Source organism: Botrytis sinoallii (genome assembly GCF_014898435.1).
Source record: "Botrytis sinoallii strain Bc 23 chromosome Unknown BSIN_004, whole genome shotgun sequence".
NCBI lineage: Eukaryota > Fungi > Ascomycota > Leotiomycetes > Helotiales > Sclerotiniaceae > Botrytis > Botrytis sinoallii.
Window position 1 is genome coordinate 1,961,038 of NW_024066031.1, and position 20,552 is coordinate 1,981,589.

The following is a 20,552-nucleotide window of genomic DNA, read 5'->3' on the forward strand; positions in this document are numbered from 1 at the left end:
AATTTAAAGGACTTTGATCTATGAATTTATAAATGTACTCGTAGATATTGTAATATAATAATTTTTGAATAGAGAAGAAGAAGATAAGAAAGTAGTTGTGGTGTTAAGTATTCATTTATTTATTCGTTTGTATGTAAAAAGACTCGAAGATTCGTTGATTATAATTAATCTTATTATTCTTATTATTGATTTCAAACAATGTTCCCAGTTCCCCGCCAAAATTTCGTGATCACCAAGGCCTCAAGGGATCTGGACCACCTTTGTGTCTGGCTTTGCATCAACAAGCAGAATTCACAAACGTGACACAGATCAAGCCTAGACAAACGTTATTCATTACTTAGCAGATCAGATCAGATCAGATTAGATAACATTTATTCTCTAGATTCTAGATTCGAGATTCGAGATTCGAGATTCGAGATTGAATTCTAAATTCTAAATACCAACTTTAAAATTTACAAACATATTAAAGGTTCAACAGTGAGACCGACTATCGCATTCATACGATCTCATCCGATACACATATACCGGGTAGCTGGAGGTAATAGATAGATAACTTTACGATATATCCCGAAATCCCAAGGTCAATTCTCGGTACCCCAAAATAAATACATCTCCCTATTGATCCTCACCCATCCCCCCTCCTCATTAATGATAAACACTGTCCAAGTTACTCTTTAGTCGTAAATCCCACACCAAATACGCTTTGAAACCCAACATCAATTTCTTTAACTGAAACGTTGTCTTTTTGCAGCTTTCCTCTTGCTCAGCCCTTCTTTTTTTTCATTCCTGAGACCCTTCTGCCTGCTATCTAAGCGATGACATTCAAATCGGATCTTATCCGGCCCTGAGTCTCAAATTTTGGTGATTGCAATAAATACCTAGGTAGGTCTATATCTTATTCAATTCACTATGCAAAAAGGTATCGTCACCACCATAGGACTGATTTCATTCTAAAGTCCATCCATAAACGTCCATCTGCTACTTGGTATAATCATCTATACTCCCATCTCTCTTAGCACCAAACCTACCCCCTATATTCATCCCACCAAACCCAGACATATCTCTTCTGAAGAACTTTCCAATACTCTTCAGATTCCCTTCCACGGCTGACTTAGCATCCTCGCTCAAAGGACTTACCCCTCTATCGCCGACCCCTCCAGTTCCCATACTATCCCTGGCTGCACTAAATAACTTTTCTCCAAAACCTGCGGGGTCAAATCGTGTCTGTAATCCTGGCATACCACCAGGTGTTCCAATTCCTAGACCCGTGCTACCAAGCCCCGCAACATTCATAAGTGGTGTGAGAAGAGGTGAGTTTTGAACCAGCTGCTCATTAGCCTTACCATCTCTGTGCATACCAAACATTTCCACTAATGCAGCCTGATCTTGCTTTCTGACACCCTTCAATTCTAAAATTTTCCGGAAATTCGTATCGCTACGATCGGCTATGTGAATTAGGTATGCTTGAACCAGTCCCTCTGGCGGTGAGGGACGGACCTGTAGCGTCTTGAGGAGCGGGTCCAGGCGTGCCATTATGTTATTTACACGCTTTTGAAATGCGGTATTTGCAGTGGCTGAAGAGGGAGTGGGGGAGTGAGAGAGCAAGGTGGTCAGTCCTTTAGTTAAGACGTATTTGTCTAGTAACATCTGAATAACAGGTTAGAAAAAATGTTTAATAGAAGTGGGTACCTTGCACTTGGGAATTTACATACCTGCTCTGCGCCTACCTCGGATACAGGTCGACATTGAACGATGTTTGCGATATACGTATTGGCCAAATGCTCGACAACGTTGTCACAGAATGCACGCGCATATTGCTGCTTCCCCACCAACGGTAGTATTTCTCCCGCTTGATCATTGACATGTTTCAATAACTCTGCCACATAACTGCTCTGATCACCCACGCTTTCCATTTTACTCCAATTTGTATTCTTCATCTCACGCCATGCTCCTTCACAGTCAAGTTCAACTCTGCTTACCAATGATAGAACTGCTGCGCTGGCAACACCCATAAAAGTATCGGATTGTGACGATAAGTCCACTTTGGGTGCCAATTCACTGTCAATTCTCCGTTTCAGATTATCTTCTAATTGCTGAGTGTTTGCGTGCCAATAATCCGCTGTGTTGAGAACAAGGATAGTGTTCTCAAGACTGGGTCCTCCAGCTCCTTGTAAGAAAAACAGTAAAACCTGCTGAGCATATTGATCGAGATATTTAGCTAGGATCTTTGAGAAGTCAAGAAGTCGTTCACTGGTTGACAACTTGGCACATTGAGCCAGGGATGTCTTGTAAAAATGGAAAAGCTCGATAGATGACGCAATCACAGCCTGTGGAGAGAATTCTTCATCGGCTGCTAATAATGGTTGAATTCGATATTTGGGTATCATTGTGGCGAGTTGTTTGTCTTGTGAATCAACCCAAAGACTAAGATATGGTTCGAAGGCTTCCGAAATAGACCCGTGAAATGTCAGAGGTTTATCCTCGAGTGAGCTGAGAGTATCAATGCTTGCTCTCGCCTCTGTAGCGAATCTCTTTTCAAGACTTTGCTCGAAATCCATAGTTTCCTGTAGGCAACTTAGGAGCAAGTTGACGTCTATCCTACTTCCATCTGTTCGCCTCATGCTCCGCTCCAAGATTCCCTTGAAATCATCCCTAGTGCCTTCGCAGAAGGCATTTGCCAGGACCTCATTGACTCTCCATCCAGCAGGAAATATTCCCGCATGTTCATCCTCAAATGTCTTGAGCATTCTCCTAAACCAACTGTATCTTCTACCAATATTATCCAAGCTTCCAGCTTCATCATTTCCCCTGAAAACCTGCCTATATTCCCTCAATTGCGTATTGACATACCACGTCACCAATCTTGCCCGAGCGTTATCTCCCAATGCGTCCATCACCAGACATGACTCTGCCAGCACTGCTTTCTTGCTCCCCACTTCTCCTTTGGCAAACGCCATCTCAAAGTCCTCGCAGACTTGCTCCAACAATTCTCTTTGTAACTCTGAGACACCCCTACTCAAGGTAGCAATCTGGTCTATGCTCCTATAGCTATTGAAATGCTTCATAAGTTGCAGTACAGCCTGAAGCAAGCTTGCACATTCTCGGTATTGTCTTGTTTTGGCTAAACCCCTTAATTGTTCGTAAGCAGTCGTAAGCATTTGTAACCTTTTCAGAGCCGTCATGCTCAGGGTTAAGTTCTTCTTCGTGCCATCCAGTCTCTTGATATCTGCGGTCATCGAGGTGATCGTTTGCTCTGTCTGTATAGCCCGTGTTCGTACTGATTCAATCTTTCTGAAAAGATCTGCAAGCTCCGACTTTGCAGACTGCATCCGTTTGAGTGAGGAATCATCATTGTATGCTTGAGTGGCCACGAGATTCACGATGTTATTTGACAGCTCATCCTGATGAGTTTGTAGAGCAGCAGCCGTTTGATCTATAGAGGACAAAGTCGAAGGATGAGAAAATATCGTGTTCAAATGATCAATAGGATCATAATCAGCTGCGGGGAGTGAACATGATCAGTGGGAATTATTGAATGTCGTAGAAGTGAGGTTGGGGGACTTACATGCATCCAGGGATGAAGGTATCGATACGTCATTCATGCTGTAATGATGGTAATGATATAAATTAAATTATTGAGAACAGTACTCAATATATTAATGACCAATGCATGTATGAATAAACCAAGTAATTATTGATGTGCAGTCGTAAAAAAGTGTTTGGTATCATTCCTTTCTCATGATAACGTAGAAAATGGTCGCACTGTCTATGCGTGCATCCTCAAAACATGTCAGCCTCGTCAGCCTTTCAACCAAGTTACGTTTCAAAAATGTTTCGATAATTGTGAGCTCCATTACAGAAGTATGCTTTTTATGAATCGCTTTATTATACATTGAGCCGTATAGCTACTTATGATACGGGTATGCTTGACCCCATAGTGTTTCAAGAACACCGCCTCATGCTATTTCTTTGTCATTTCGTCATAACTCGTGATAATACCAAATAGAGAGCCGGCCTTCAATTTCATCCTCAAAAACGAAAAGAGCCCCTGAGAAGACTCTATTTCCCATATCTACCTAATTGGATCTTTGGGCATTCAAAATATTTATGAATGTTGAAAGCCCTCGTCTTCCGAACCACCGGATTAGCACATTCGATGCGCCATACAAATACGAACATTGAGTGGTTTACGCATCATGTAGAGCTTTAAATCCAGCTGATATTAAACTTCGCGGGCCTGGTGCATCTGCTGTCCCGGTCCAGTAAAACAGTCCCTGATTCTATCAGTAAACGCCCGTGACCAACAAAAAAGGGGACGACTTACTCCAAGACGCCTTTGTCTACAATAGTCAGCTTTCATTCTGACTGTTTGTGGGTTGTCGTAAGAGACCCATCCCCCATCACCTCCATGGCAGGAAGCTGAAATAGTGGTGGTATCAACCACCTCTTGAGTTCCGGGCCGCGGTAATAACTTGTACTCGAATGTTCCGTCTTCCCCACCGCAGCCTTGGTATGGGTGACCTGGTCCTCTAGAGTTCAAGAAGGATCTTCCATATACTGGAACTCCAAGTAATATCTTTGAGGCTGGAAAACCAGTCGATACAACATAATCGACAGCAGCACTTCCATTTGCTGCATCCGGCACGTTCCCAGGAAAAAGTTGGGCGTGATGTCCTGACTTTTGGGACCATGAACCATGAAAGTCGTAGGCCATAAGATTGATTAGATCTCTGAAACAAGATAACATGTTAGTACAGCTAGTTTATGGAACACAGTTATTGGGGGGGGATTTTATAGATCAAGACTTCATGGCTCAAGGAGTATGGGTATAAATCATCCTTACAAATAATCTTGAGCTTTGTAAAGATCGATATTTTGCAAAGCCCATCGTCCGGCAGGTAAAGCGGCTGTTAAAAGATATCTTTCGTCGGGTAGATGAATTCTAATAGCAGCGAGGAGGGCAAGGAAATTTCGACCCTGTTCAGGATCCGATGGATGTTCCCAGTCGACTAGCTTGTCAGTGTGATTGTTATCAACCATAGAATCAAAACTTACTATCAACACCATTGAAACCTGTCGCATCTACTAGACCTCGGACCGACTTTCCGAAATGATCTCTTGTGGCAGCTGAAGCAGCAACTTGCGGAAAATGTTGGCTTGCCGCACCACCGCCTATAGAGATGATGAGCTGGAGATGTGGATGCTGTTGTTTCAAACGCATAAATGACCCTAGACAGCCGCCTCCAGTGGCACCGTCAACGGGCATTTGCATATCTGCCCATTCATCACTCAACTGATATAGTTAGCAATAGTCGGAGGTATCATTTCAAGGGACGAAAAACCAACAAAAACTCCACCATCCGGGCCAACATGAGCAAAAGCATAAAAGACATGGCTGATACAACCAAAGTTCAGTGACCCAGGCGTCTCTCCGCGATAAACTCGATAGTTGGGGTAGTATACGGCATTTTTATACATGATATTAGAAATACTCGCGGCGATTGATGGCTGAGAGGGCCTACGAGTGTCTATCTGTGGTCTCGAGTTCCAGGGTATAGGAGGAGCTCCGTATGGATATGACATTTCCAAGAAGACGAGGAAGACTGGAAATCAGTGAATGGATTACCTCCCACAAATACTTCTTAATTCAAGTCCACGTTGGAAAGCAAAAGTATCGAAGAGAGGATAGATGAGTGACTGATTTAGAGAAAGATGGAAAAGATAAGAGCTTGAAAGCAGCTCCCTTGATCTTGAGGGAAGCGTTAATGTTTGAACAAACTTTGGTACAAATGAATTCACCTGCAAGGCTGATTATGCTTGAAGATGGAGAATCAAAGGTCGGTATTTGGTAGTACATATGCATGAGAAATGACGAAGGAGGAGATCAATCATACATATATCCACCAGCAGACTGGCATAGCTGAATTGTGGAAGCTTGTGATAGTGGAGCGATGAAGGAAAAAGTGTGTGGGGATGATGACTTTGTAAGGAAGTTCCTAGTTAAGGATAAATTTCAAAATCGACGGCAAGACGACCTAAGGGAAGATCCGAGCCATGAGCGATACTAGCCAAGTTAAAGCCGGTTTCAAGATGTCGAATGGGATGATTGCCATATACCAATAGGTATGTATGTAACTCTCTTCTTCCTTTGATACATACGTAACGAGTCTAAAGATAAATCTATGACTGCCGCAACCATATACACACTCATACCTAGGGAGGTAGGTATCTTTAGGTTAGTATCCCGGAGGTAGATCTGCACTACCTGCACACCAGACCAACAAGCAATATGTGTATGTGGCTGTGGCGTTGCGTAAAACAGATCGAATCAAATTCACTGTTCCGTAGCTTTGCCATTGGAATCAGAGCAAGCGGTATCCATCGTATCGACGCAGGCTCAAAAAGAGTATCGGAAGAACGACGGAAGATCATTCGGCGAGCTGAGAGTAGCTTTTCGTGAAAGAGGAGAACGTTATTAACTGATTATTAGTATGAAGAATGCGTCTCAACCTACACCGGCCAATATTATGTTGAGTATCACTATCAATCCAAATTTATATTTCGTTTGCCACGCCATTGAACCGACGATACCGTATTCGGAATCTTCCCCTTTGCTCTCGTCGAAGTTTGAACCATTCATCATTCGATTCATTAACCTATTGCATTGAGATTAGGATTAGGATCAGAATCAGGATCAGGATCAGGATCAAGAATAAAAGTTAAACATGCTTTTCGACTATACCTAGGTATCCATTGCATCCACCATGTTACAGCAGCCTAATGCAATGCTCATCGGCTAAACCCTTAGAAACTAGAGGGGTCAAAAACAAAATAAATAGAAAATCAAGTGCTGGATGGATGAATGTATAATTTGTTTTACCAATTGAATGTGGGTTTTAAAGATTCCAATTACCAAGATCAACGTGCAAAGTTCGTGTTCTGACTCGTTCTTTCATCCTGCATGCATGCATGGCATTGCATGCGCCATGGCTCATGATATCGATGCAAAATAGCGACCCTCGCGACCCTACCTAAGTCATCTACTGAGATATTCTACTGACCTGACATACTGGCTCCATACTATCTACCTACTATCCACGTACTGTCTAGGTACCAGGTATCATCACCAGCCTACTCACAATTTGTGCACATGCACCTTCAGGCATCGGTAACCAATCTTGGAAAATTCGCCGTCATCAATTATTATGAACCCTATCCTTGCTTCATCAGTATCGTGAGAAAATGTTTAAAACCTTCATGATCTCTTTTTGTGGAGATTTGGCTTGCTAAGGACAACTGGCAGGTATTTGGGTGAGGTGCTGGTATCTGAGAAAATGAGTGCAAACACCCAATGGCTTAGCCAGTAACCTATCGCAAGCTAATCTGTTATGATTCCCTGAGGTCTGATGTGTTAGTGGACATTCTGCAAGATCCTATATACTTATTACTGTAGCAATGTGATAGAAGTTCTAGCTCTATATCTAACAGATGTATTGAGAAAGTATTATGGCACCGGCTCAGAATCGGTACAGGGTTTTTCCAAAAATGAAAGATGCAAGCAGCATAGCAACGAAATGTGAATCGGATCAGCAAAAGAAAAGATCAATGGCCATAGCTTTAGCCGTAAAACAACCTGGAATGCCGAATGGTAGGTCGCACTCTGTATCTTGAACTGAGATGCAGAAGGGGCCGAGTTGGCACGCATATTGAAGTATAGTAGGTGTATCTAGCCGAATCGTGCGAATCCCTAGATATTACCTACCTCCCTAATTACTTACCTAGCACTGAAGATTCGATAGGTCAGTATATATTGGAAGCATAGTAGGAGTATGCGTCTTTATATCTTTATTCAATATTCCGAGAAACGTTTTATAATCGCTATCGTGTACTCTAGTACTTTTGTGATAGTCTCTTCTCTGTGCTCGGTACCCCCTACTCTTTAGTGAAGGATATCGGACCAAGTAGTACCCCGTGTTGATTCCATTCATTTTTGAAGCCTTAGAGTATATGTGTGTAACAAAAACATGACCAGAAGTGCCTTCGGGACAAAGATATACGGCATGTGCGTATGGTAGTGTGAGCACAATCTCTGTAGGTAGGTACCTAGGTAGACATGTACTCAGTACTTTGAGATGCACCACAAAGACTAGGATTTTTAGGTAATGATTCACAAAAGAGTTCAACAACCAGTATCAAATGGATGATGTACTTGTTGTTGGTGCGGCAGAGTAGTAAGTAGCTGCATCAAAAACTTGGTATCACTCAAATAAAGATTGATATCTCATTATTGAGCATGAGTAAAGCGTACCTACATTGCCCATTGCCCATTGTCCGGTATATTTGCTGTTCGATCCTCAAAACTGTCCAATTGTGGCTGGAACTATTATTAATATCCATCCATCTTGCGAATTCATTTATGTTTGGGTTTGGGTTAATATGCAGCTCAAGATGTTGAGGTGTTTCACAATTATGATAGGCTGACGCTAACCGTACTAACAATAGTGACTTTTGGAATCTGATTACTAATACGCGAGGCTGTCAAGAAATCAATCTTTCTGGACATCACCAGGTCGCTTCTTTGAAATCATCACTCTCTGTGCACCCACACTCAAGTTGAGGTTCGGATATTGATCCATATAATGTGAATTTCATCTTTCAATCACAATACATATCGTACTGTCCAGGTAATTCAAGGCACATATTAGCTTTCTATCTAATAAAACAAGGCTCAACACGTATATTGAGCTCCACCAGATTCGCACTCACCTACATAAATCGTCTGCTTTGCTCCCTCCGGCAGATCACATTGCGAAATCATTCAATCAGCAACGGAAAGCCCAGTTCTCGGCCGACCCATAAGATACCGAACATGGCTGAAATACTCCAGCAGAAACCTAGTGCTTTCGCGGCACAGGCTTCAGCTTCTGTAGCCCAGCAAATTCTAGATCACAAAGCCCCAGCATACAAGTTTTCATTCACACCATTTCTGTTTAACAACTATCGCATGGGTATTTCGCCCGATCGGCCTACGTGTAAAGCATATCTTCAAGGACACTGTCCACTCGGGACTAATTGCCCGGATAAGCATGCTACCAATCCCAATAACTCGTGGAATTTCAACAATATGGTTTGCAAACATTGGCTAAGGGGCCTCTGCAAAAAAGGTGAAACATGCGAGTTTCTTCACGAGTTCAACTTGAGGAAGATGCCGGAATGCAACTTCTTTGTAAAGAATGGGTATTGCTCTAATGGAGGTACGTTTGTACAGCTATCTGATGCTTCAAGAATTACACTAACCAGTCTAGATGAGTGTCTTTATTTACACGTTGATCCCGCATCGAAAATGGGAAATTGCCCGCATTACGATAAGGGGTTTTGTCCGCTGGGTCCCAGGTGCTCCAAAAAGCATATTCGCAAAGCACTCTGCGAATTTTACCTAGCAGGATTTTGTCCAGATGGACCCAAATGTAAAAAGGCGCATCCCAGATGGCCTTCTGACTTACCAAAGCCAACTATCAAGGTCGAGAGGGATCCAGAAGAAGTTGCCGAAGAACAAGCGAGAATTAGAGAGAATGCAGAGAGAGAAGCGGACAGGGAAAGAGGATTTGGAGAAGGTCGACCTAGACCGAGATGGAGGGGTGGATTTAGCTATCGTGGAAGGGGTGGTGGAGGCGAAAGGGGCCAACGAGGGCGCGGACATTAAGGATACGGGATGCGAAACCAAAACTCAATTATTATGCAATTCATGAGGGGAACCCTGATGATGATGGACTACAACTACGGGATCTTGAGCTATTCTCCACCAGGACAAATCACTATCGACTTACACGTTGTGGGTTACACAGGCCTTCCACTCCATACCCATCAAAATTATATCGATTTCGTTGGTCGTCTCACCGCTACTAACAAAGAAAACGGGTCTGTCATGCAAGGCAAGCCCCATCCTTCCCGCAACACATGCAAGAAAGCCATCTTCATCACAACAAGGCTGAGACACGACTAAAAAGCTAGATTATATCAGCCACTTTATGAACAGGGTATTGAGCGACTCGACCAATAGACCAAGCTGCGTCATGCAAACATTCCCAAAAGCGGAAAAGCTCTCAATGGCATAGTGTCGATCAGTTCCTTTCTTGTCATTCGTAGTCCTACATGGGATGATTATCTCAACCATATCAGTCTGGAACATCGTGACATTCCCAGGCACGGGAACGGCGTGGCTTGGGACATAACGAATATCAAGCCTATTTTATGCCGAATTTAGACTTACCAATAGTGCAATGCAAATTATATTCAATGAATTAAGAACTAGCATGGATTTTTGTAGTACTATTGAAGAGGAGCTTGCGGTGGAAAAGATAAAGTGCACTCCAAAATGAAATTATGCCTTTGAACATCTGTCCCATTTAATAAATATGAACACTGAATGTCTGAAAACGGTGGAATTTAAAGGATCATTAAATCATTGTTATATTCGACTGGGGTCTGTTTTCTTCATCCACTTTGTAAGAATCAATGTTTACAAGTGGAGATGTTTGCGCCTATCCAAATCCCATATCCCCAAAACGCCGTGTCTCACATTCCAAGATTTCAACGATGCAAACTAAAAACAACCATATGATCCAATCCACCCATCAGATCCCATAGCATGTCCGATATACCTTCTCAGAACGTCCCATGGCCTAATTTCCCTGCTGACTCGTAACCGAAATGTAGTCACTTCCGGCTAAGCCAGCTCCCCCGCTCATCTCGCTACTATCGGGTGTGAAAGGTCTGCCCTCAAAGCTCGATGTACTAGAACTTACAGGTATACTCGCGTTAGAAACTTCGTCAGCGGGTTCCGGCTTGAACTTCTTAACTCCCATTATCCACCCCACCAATCCCCGAGGCACCCATGCTCCAATGAATCCATACACGCTGCTTCCCATACCCACTCGAATGATTCCACCATTCTTCCTTTCCATCGCGTCGAAAACCGCATTGTTTAACTCTCGGAGGCTACTGCCTTTTCCGTAGCCTCCACCTTGTGATCCACAACCCATTGCTGCCCCTATGTTTGACCGGTTTACGGCAGCATAATTGCGTGAATATACGTGTCGGGATGGTGGATCCCAATCTGAGTTAGGAGGAGACCGACCGCGGTATGATTGAAGTTGATTTTTAGGTACAAAGAAAGAGAAATCAAAAGTTCCAAGCTGGAGGTTAATCACGGGGATGGAAAGAGGGGAAAGCTCGGATGTAAGAACTTGGGTAAATGTTTTGAGGAAGGATGTGGTGGAGGACTCGGGAGCGTGGAATGCAGGTGAGAGAGACGGTATTATGTTAGGAGTCAAGACGAGAACGGAAGGCTTTGGAAAGTTCTCGCTATGAGTGCCCTGAAATGGTGACTCTGTAAGAAGAGGAAGAAAGTTTTGAAGGGTGAGAATAGGGTTCAATAGACGAGTATTGAGGAGATCCGATAATATCGACGCCGATAGAGTGGCGATCGGAGAAGATGGATAAGCAAGTGAAGGAATAAGAACAAGAGATCTGAATATCAAGTGATGGGTTTTACCACCTTGAAAAGGGGAATGTGGTGCTCGTAAATGCGCCGTAAATCTGTCGATTGCAGCAGAGGCACTTGATGGCTGTAATAATATTAGTTTACATAACTCAGTTCACAAATATTAAACTCACATCAACGATATCAATCATCAAAGGTTTGATATCTTGCCTAGATTCATTTTGTACCAGGACTTCTTCCTCAATTGTATTGCATACGACATAGACAATGAATCCTCGGCGCTCCAAATCCAAGGCAATCGACCTAGTTATTGGTTCTGATGGGGATCCTGCAATAACCACAACTTCTTGTCTTGCTCCAGTTGCTGCCCGCTTAGCTCTGCGTTTTTTGCGGTAGTTTGACTTCTTTCTAATGACATAATATGTCACTCCACCCATTACTACGATAATAGCTCCTGCGAGGAGCTTGTTCTTTGATATCCATTGTTCGATCCGGGTATATACTGATTGAGATGCCGCGATAGTCTGAGTTGACGGCGGTGGTTTGGGTCGCGCAGATGGGGGGATCCATTCTGCAGAGGAGAGAGACACTCTTATTGATGTAGCTACCTTATCAATATGTCTTTCGATATAATCTGCAACGTCATTGCTGTACTTCTTGATATCGTTCGGTACGGAGGACAACTGTCAGAACATGCCATCAGCAGCTATAAACCTTGGATGGAACAGGATACTTACAGTGTCAAAGAACACTTGATCGTCTGCAGACATTTTGAATAACTTTCTGATGAAATTTACTCTCAAGTGGCTTGTTGATATTTGATCAAGAAACTTGCTTGAAGTGTGGGGAAGGAAAGCTCGGCCGGCATCATTTATCTTCAGCCTTGTGAGCCTTATCTTATCGACAAGCAAAATCTAGCGACCCACTTAAATTCCCGTAATCGAAATGCGGGACAAGTACGATATCGTACATGTGAATATGTTGGCGCGTCAGCCTTGTGTTTGCCTGCTTGATTACAATTCCGATACAACATTATACCTGGGTACCTTCTATTACCAAGAAAGTCTTCCTTCTAGTAGTTTCTAGGACCGTTCATTAAGGTTTATACAACGACAAAACGTTCTATCTCCATCTTAGAGCAATCCTGAACGGATCTATGCATATTCTTCCACAACCAAAGGAATACTTGACTCACTCATCATCGTTTTGCTAGCTTCTTCCTCAAAATGTCTACTAATACAGAACGCGATGCACTTATATCTTCATATTCTCACTTAAAAGGAATGAAACGGGAAGCTGAAGCACTTAATTCTCTCAAGAAAATTGCGTCGTTAGTCAAACCTATTATGAGAGCACGTCATTGGCGCGTAGGTACTTTAACAGAATTCTACCCAGACCAGCAAAATCTACTAGGTATGCTAATTTACTCGCATGATTTGTAGCGGTAGAAGAACTCACTTTGGGAAATAGGTCTTAATGTAAATAGAGGGCAGAAAATATGTCTACGGTTGAGATATCCTGGAGATCAAAATCAATTTCTGCCGATAGAACAGGTGGTGGATACAATGCTTCATGAATTATGCCACAACGAGATCGGACCTCACAATCAAGAATTTCATGCTTTATGGGATCAACTACGGAAGGAACATGAAGGTCTGATAGACAAAGGATATACTGGAGAAGGTTTCCTGTCAGAAGGAAAGAGTTTGGGTGGACGCAGAGTACCACGACACGAAGCAAGACGTCTAGCCCGCATAGCTGCAGAGAAACGACGGAACTCTCTCAAAGGATCGGATCAGAAGCTGGGAGGTCGGCCAGTGCCATATGGTACCGATATTCGGAAGGTTATCGTAGATGCGATCGAGCGCCGAAACAAAGTGCTTAAAGGTTGTGGAGAGAGCAGGATGAATCCTATCGAGATCAGAGACTTGACCGATGAAGCTACACACAATGGATTCAAAACCGTAGCAGAAGAAGATTTAGCAAACGAGGCAGCAATTGCTCAAGCTATGTGGGAGCTTGTTCAAGAAGATCAGAAGATGGAGTTTGGAGACCTTTATATTCCTCCTTCTGTCCAAAACCCTGCGGGAACTAGCGGTGGTAATGTTGGGGGGCGGGCATTGGATGAAAATTCCAAGTCTTCGTCTGAACAACCTTTAGCTAGACGACCTGCAACTTCGACTTTGACCTCGGCCGGCTTGGAAACATCTCGACAGCCTTTGGGCCATGTCAGTCGTCTAGTGCTCGAAAATTCGAACAAGTCAAAATCGTCGCCAAAACCAAAAGATCCTCAAAACGAACCAGCACAAGGACCAGTATACTCCGCACCTACCTTGACAGGATGGACATGTACTATATGTACACTTCACAACCCGATCGACTTTTTGTGCTGCGATGCCTGTACTACTGAGAGGCCAGAAAGCATTACGAAACAGATTGATCGAAATTCTCTGAGAAAAGCCGCAGCTAGACCTCTTCCGCCCCAACCACAAATGTGGACTTGTCGATGGTGCAGCACCAAAATGGAAAATCAATGGTGGACTTGCTCTACTTGCGGGAAAATGAAAGAAAGTTCATGAGATAATGAAACTGTTCAATAGGCGTCCACGAGAAATGTAGCTATGATAATACTGGAGTACGTGAAATTTTGGGCGGGAACGGGAATTTAGGCGGGGCATAAATCTGTGGAGTTCTTTGATGGCCATAGCTAGAGCAGCACGGTTAAAACTTACGGAACGAATTTATCATAATCGAGGTTCCGCACCAGCCGATTGATGTGCCTTCCAAGTAGATATTTGATTACAAATCTTGTGGTTCAAGTTGTCACACAAAGTCCGAATCCTAACGATGAAAATTCGGCTTTTATAATTCCCCTTTTCGTGACTCGCGTAAAGCTACCCGCCGTGATCGGAGGCGGTGATGTCAATTACAGTGGTCAACCCTGCCACGATTGTTATGCTTTGGCACATTTAAAAGAACAACGCCAATTTGAATTCCTTCAAGTCTAATCAATAAACGATATCAAGCTCAATACAATATGACTACCGCCGCCAAGCTTCGAGCTCTTTTAGCCAATGAGAATGAAGTAGTTGTTTGCCCAGGCGTATACGATGGCTTCACAACGCGTCTTGCACTCAATGCAGGATTTAAAACATTATACATGGTATTTCTCGACCAATTCAACGTTGCTCTCACTTCATTCCTCAAAATAGTAATTGACAATGAGAAAAATAGACAGGTGCCGGCACAACTATGTCTTGCCTTGGTATTGCAGATTTAGGGGTCGCCACCATGAATGACATGCGAGATAATGCATCCATGATCGCCAACATCGACCCTACCATCCCATTGATCGCAGATGCAGACACCGGCTATGGAGGTTAGTAAACCAACGATTTCTTCCTTGTTCGATCAAGCGATGCGAGTATCTACAAAATCTATCATATGATATTAACGATTGCTAGGTCCCCTTATGGTATCTCGTACCGTCGCTTCATACATTTCCGCAGGCGTAGCCGCCATGCACATTGAAGACCAAGTCGTCAACAAACGTTGCGGTCACCTCCGCAATAAGGAACTCGTTCCACTTCCAGAATTCGTCTCGAGAATTCGGGCAGCAGCTCTCAAACGCGATGATTTGGGAAGAGATATTGTGATTATTGCGCGAACTGACGCATTAGCCGATTATGGTTATGAAGAGGCTGTTTTGCGCTTGCATGCGGCAGTGGATGCGGGTGCAGATGTGGTCTTCTTGGAAGGGGTCAGAAATGTAGAGGAAGCGAAGAGGGTATGTGAAGAATTTGGAAATAATAGGGTACCGTGTTTATACAATTGTGTACCTGGTGGTGTGAGTCCCGTGTTAAGTGTCAAAGAAGCCAGGGAATGTGGATATAAATTGGTTATCACGCCTACATTAGCATTAGGAGCCGTTTTTGAGAGTGTAGGAAAGGCATACAAAGAATTGTTGGAGGATGGGAACACGAAGGGTAATGGAGTGGCAGTGAGAGATCTCTTTGATAGTTGTGGGTTGAAAGAGGCTACTGAGTTTGATGTCAAAGCTGGAGGGAAATTGTATCAAAATGGTATTTGAAGACTGGTAATCTTGGTGTAGAATTTTGGGAAAGAAGGGAATGTATATTAGACTGGGAATGGAGTTGGCACTGAAAGCGGAGTTTCACATATTGACATCGCACTAGTGGCGCGGGAGTACAGCAACTTTCAAATGATCATATATTTCGGAATGTCGCATCTCCTCATCTGTATTCTAAGCGATCCTGCAATATCTTGATAATCTTTTAGATCGCCGCTGCTCTCAATGTTCGATCGTCTTGGAGTTCAGGGCTAGCTCCAACAATATTTAAAGGTTCGCAGAAAAACGGCTGCGTGTAAAAGTACCCACGATACAGAGAGATCTTGAATGAAAGATTCCTGAGAGGTGTTCCATGAATACAATGCAGAATTGACCAAGTCTCAATGGCTTCAAGCAAGAGGGTGGTAATTGTTTATTGAGAAGTCTCTGAAACTTTCGAGACTTTCTAGGAAAAGCGGGTATGGATATTGCATCAGAGAACGACATCCTTCAAAGACACATGAGTAAATACAAATAGAACCACATACAGATGAAGGCAAGAAAAATATCATTAATTGAAAGAGCTCATTAAGAGTTGATATATATTGATTATGAACTTTAGCGTTTTGAATGATAAGTCGGACTACGATCCTTTTGACTTTTGAGTCCCGAAGAATTTTCCCCAAGAACATAAAAATAAAATATTATAATTAGGATCCCCCTATACAAAGCTGTCTTACAGTATATACGAAACAATTTTTATGGATTGCTGGAAGTTCTGGGGAAATTCGATGGCTTTGTTGTCTTCCTCTGTATGAACAGTCGCTTTTCCCAAATCCGTTATGAATCATTATCATTTTTGGGGGGGAAGATTCGAAATCTTACCTATGCTAAATTAATACAGAGCGCTTGCTCATCCTATCGCGGAGACTACTCCATACATCACCTAAATCTCAAGTACAGGAAATCAATTAAAAGTACAGGCCCACGCAGCGCATGTACCTATCTAAAATATTCCTCAGATAAGTTGCGACAACTCCTCTCTTACGGCTTGAATATCCATTCGTGCCGTTGGTAGTAACTCTAGCATCCCAGTGATTATCCACAGGACATACTCCTGGGAGTATGTGCTTTTCGAGCAAAGTCGCCGTAGTGTCTTCATAAAGTGTTCGGATTCCGTCGAGATTCTGCAGGAGCAGTTTGGATCATCGTTTTCAAAGCTTCCCCATAAGTCCCATGACCCTCGGGATCCTTCACTAAGGATTACCAACAAGAACGCAAAGCAACAGCCCATCTGCCAGACATCCGCCTTAAGACTACTGTCTGTGTGGTTGACTTGTTCGGGCGCAAGATAACGATACGTGCTCTTGGAATAGTTCGTGGTTCCACCTTGCCTAAAGACTTTGCTCTCACCAAGATCTGCAATTATCGGCCGGATCCCTTTAGTACTATCATGATAAAGCAGGATGTTATCAGGCTTTATATCCTTATGCTTAATCGAATGTCCATGGAGGTAATCAAGACCATCCGCTAGCCCTTTCAACACCATCAGTATCTTTGTTTCTTTCATTATTGATGCGAACCATGGACACGATTTTCGTCTCTGATTGTCCGTCTCATGGATAAACATATCCAGCGTATATGGCGCCCAGGGTTGAGTAACCAGATAATAGGTATGTGGGTTGTCGTGTACTTGGTAGGCATCCATTAAGGTGAGCAGGTTTGGATGGTTGCACCTAGCCAGTAGTCCCAACTCCTTCAATATCTCACTCCGCTGCTTTGAGGAGTATACCTTTTTAAACATCTTTACAGCGAAGGCAGTGTTGTTTGTTGTATTCACTGCTTTGTAGACGATACCAAAGCTTCCCTCGGCCTGAGGGATATCAAGGTCCACTTCATACGGCACCTTCTCCGCTTCCGTGAATACGTGAACATAGATCCGGTCATGGTGATCATTACAAATCTTTACAATCTTCTCCATATTGTTCCTTTAGATTCATTAGCATCTGCATGTTAAGGCTTTTGAAGGTAACTTACATAGAGGCGTGATAAGAATCTCGAAACCTTTGATATGCATCCTCCACCTCGCAATCTTGTACAATTCGAACTTTTCTTAGTTTCACAAGTTGTTCCTTGGCATCACTGATCAAGGTTGGAAGGAAGAGGCTTTCGGTCAGCTCCTCCACTCGTGCCATCTTCGTTTTCATGAATGGCGTTTCTTCTTGTAGAGATCCCTTTTGGAATCGATTGGCTACGGGTGCTCGATTCCCGTTCATATATGAGTATGACCCTTGATCAAGAATGGCGATTGAGTCAAGTAGTGACATAACATGCGTTATTTCGCTTCTACATTCCTGCGACAAATCTTCTAGATCAAGCGCTAGATCTTGTGACGAATTCCTTGTCTCAGCCCGGGCGAGGCAATGTTTGAGTGAAGAGCGACCCTCATGTTCCAGAGCAGTGGCCGTTAAATACTGTTGATATTTCTCATTCAACAGCTTACATAAACGTGCTAAATATCGGACTGAGATACGCAGTACGGGATCTTCATACTTTGAGGTTCGAAAAAGAAGTCTTCGGCAGATTGAATCGAGGTCCTTGAACACAGAAGAGTCTGATAACGACATTGAAATACTTTGAGAAAGCGAACTTCGAAGATGAGTCAAAGGGATGAATTGATTTCGCGCACCATTAAAAATACTAGGAAAAGGAAAGTATTTATACAGATACTTGAATACTCGTTGCGTTTTCCATTCCTTGTTGAAGGTAAATTGCCGGCTGGTTTATTTATCAACAAATTGCTAGCAAACGTACACCCATTCAAGATGAATACAATAGAGGATGCCATAAAACCGGCGAGCCAAATTTTCCTCTGTTTCATATTCACGATTTTCATGCATATCATGCAGTCACTTAGTACTCCAATGAGTACGCGATTTACTTAAATCAATGACATGTCCAATGACAACAAAAACATACTTATCACTAGGTATGCCCTGACAGCTTCTAGAACACAATAGAAACAAGATGCTAGCACAATCTCGGAACCCTCATTGGAGGTGGTATTGGCGCTGAGATTCGAGTTCGTATCTACAAGGTTCACAAATGAGTGTTTACCACGCGTGTGCACGTATCTGCTAATTTCGGTACAGCCATACCAAACTTCGGACCAAAGTTCCGTTCCGACGGAAGCTTGGGTTGTTAACCTTTGGTCTCTCTGGGAAGAGGATAGCTCAAAGGCAACCAGGTCGCAAAATGAAATGATCAAGGGCCCATGCAACGAAACAACTCCAAATTGGGCACTACACGATTGTTAGCTCAGTCAATCTGTCTGATTGCGGGTCAGTAAACAGTGAGCATCCAACGTCGATAGTGAATCTCATCCATCCATCTCAAAAATAGGGAGGTAAGCCGCCGATCCAAGTTGTGTGATCTTTTGAAAGATCATACATTCAAAAGATCATACAACTCTTTTTGTTCATCGCGCAGTCTAGTCAATTGATGACAACACACAGGTATCAAGTCGCGATCCATAAATGCTCGAGAGTAAATTTCCAGTGCAAGTAGTTCATCAAAAAGTGCGCACTTGAAAGCTTTTGAAATAAACCGTTCAAACCAAAGAAGGTGTGCCACCTCCATTTCGATGTTGTGTAAACATCCCAAGCCGCTAAAATTCATATTTGCTCCATATAACCCATCACAATCCTTGGAAAGTCTCGGCTATCCACGCTCCACCCCTTCATCACATAAGACATCACAACACTTCTCAAAATTCCGTATCAAATCAACCAATCAAAATTTCGAGGTAGTGGTTGAATACAACATCTTATGATCTTTGAATTTATTGATTTATCTATATTCCTTAAAGTAAGTCGTGTTGACTTCCCATCTAATACCGATGCCCTGTCAATATACAGATACTAGGTAGTGTTTTCAATCTTTCAGTAGATTTGAATGATTGGGCGTATGGCTTCTCGTTTTTCCCGGGGTATGATCATCTTCCTAGTAGATTCATTTCCTCCAAAAGCAATTCTTACTAGCCCGCAAACTTATTGCTGACGTTCATCGGAAGCTTTTCTCCAGCCACTTTTATCACATAGTAATTACCATAGCTTAGCTCTTTAATCAATCTGTTCATAAATGGAAGCCTCAATATGATAAGTTTCGGAAGTAAGAGTTTAGGCCCCGGCTTATCGCACACTAAGCGAAAACACAGCAAAAACCTTCATTTATTCAACTTTTTAACTATATAAAATTTCAATAAATATATGACTTGAATTACTCAAATTAAAGAATATAGAAAATAATTATTGAAATTATTTAAAAAAAATGAATAGATTATTTTTAATATTTTTTTTTGGAAAGAGTTGTAGGGTTTCAAAGTTAGAATTTCCAAAATTTTCAAAAAAATTGATTTTTTTTGTATGGGAAAAGCATTACATATGATAAATTTTGAAAATTTTCAATTTTGAAATATTACAATTCTTTCCTAAAAAAATATATCAAAAATAATCTACTTTATTTTTAAGATTATATATATAACAATCTTTTATATATATAAATTTGAAATTATTATTTCAATTATTAAATAAATTATTAGAGAAATTAGTTTATATAAGAAAACGACTTTTTTGCAGGGATTTTGTCACGAAATCAGATGGTGTGCGATAAGCCGGGGCCTAAACTCTTACGTCCGAGAATAGATGATAAAGTTTGTTTTGGTAAAATATGACGTGGATGCGTATGCCTTGGGTTCATGGTGATTGTAGGACGCGCATGTGCATGCATGTGATGATATCCATTGTCGTGGGATGGTGGGGTGTACGAATTAAAAGGAATTACTCGTACTTCGTAGTTATCACTTCATATTTGTAAAAGTGGAGGACAAAAGGAAACAACATAAGCTGGTAAGGTCGAGGTGGAGATGAGTGGGGGGCAGGTTGAGGCACAGATTTGATTTGGCATGCACATGTTTGTGAA

The 20,552-nt window shown here is 42.4% G+C and overlaps 7 protein-coding genes across 7 annotated transcripts; 3 read left to right on the plus strand and 4 right to left on the minus strand.

The window, feature by feature from the left end:
- Positions 1-978: 978 nt before the first annotated feature.
- Positions 979-3,602, minus strand: EAF02_003023 (uncharacterized protein; the record flags this gene model as incomplete). The annotated part of the gene is made up of 3 exons (XM_038899071.1): positions 979-1,647; positions 1,713-3,499; positions 3,566-3,602. The coding sequence occupies 3 exons, from the start codon at positions 3,600-3,602 to the stop codon at positions 979-981; spliced, it is 2,493 nt and encodes an 830-aa protein (XP_038761359.1).
- Positions 3,603-4,187: 585 nt separating this feature from the next.
- On the minus strand, positions 4,188-5,583 carry EAF02_003024 (uncharacterized protein; the record flags this gene model as incomplete). The annotated part of the gene is made up of 5 exons (XM_038899072.1): positions 4,188-4,274; positions 4,325-4,730; positions 4,844-5,009; positions 5,056-5,293; positions 5,347-5,583. The coding sequence occupies 5 exons, from the start codon at positions 5,581-5,583 to the stop codon at positions 4,188-4,190; spliced, it is 1,134 nt and encodes a 377-aa protein (XP_038761360.1).
- A 3,286-nt stretch (positions 5,584-8,869) lies between these two features.
- Positions 8,870-9,703, plus strand: EAF02_003025 (uncharacterized protein; the record flags this gene model as incomplete). Its single annotated transcript, XM_038899073.1, has 2 exons — positions 8,870-9,254; positions 9,306-9,703. The coding sequence occupies 2 exons, from the start codon at positions 8,870-8,872 to the stop codon at positions 9,701-9,703; spliced, it is 783 nt and encodes a 260-aa protein (XP_038761361.1).
- A 979-nt stretch (positions 9,704-10,682) lies between these two features.
- On the minus strand, positions 10,683-12,273 carry EAF02_003026 (uncharacterized protein; the record flags this gene model as incomplete). Its single annotated transcript, XM_038899074.1, has 3 exons — positions 10,683-11,627; positions 11,677-12,186; positions 12,241-12,273. 3 exons carry the CDS (start codon positions 12,271-12,273, stop codon positions 10,683-10,685), a joined length of 1,488 nt encoding a protein of 495 aa, XP_038761362.1.
- A 456-nt stretch (positions 12,274-12,729) lies between these two features.
- Positions 12,730-14,082, plus strand: EAF02_003027 (uncharacterized protein; the record flags this gene model as incomplete). The annotated part of the gene is made up of 2 exons (XM_038899075.1): positions 12,730-12,916; positions 12,974-14,082. 2 exons carry the CDS (start codon positions 12,730-12,732, stop codon positions 14,080-14,082), a joined length of 1,296 nt encoding a protein of 431 aa, XP_038761363.1.
- A 458-nt stretch (positions 14,083-14,540) lies between these two features.
- On the plus strand, positions 14,541-15,593 carry EAF02_003028 (uncharacterized protein; the record flags this gene model as incomplete). Its single annotated transcript, XM_038899076.1, has 3 exons — positions 14,541-14,666; positions 14,738-14,882; positions 14,968-15,593. 3 exons carry the CDS (start codon positions 14,541-14,543, stop codon positions 15,591-15,593), a joined length of 897 nt encoding a protein of 298 aa, XP_038761364.1.
- Positions 15,594-16,590: 997 nt separating this feature from the next.
- EAF02_003029 (uncharacterized protein) lies at positions 16,591-17,848 on the minus strand (the record flags this gene model as incomplete). Its single annotated transcript, XM_038899077.1, has 2 exons — positions 16,591-17,560; positions 17,610-17,848. 2 exons carry the CDS (start codon positions 17,846-17,848, stop codon positions 16,591-16,593), a joined length of 1,209 nt encoding a protein of 402 aa, XP_038761365.1.
- Positions 17,849-20,552: the final 2,704 nt, after the last annotated feature.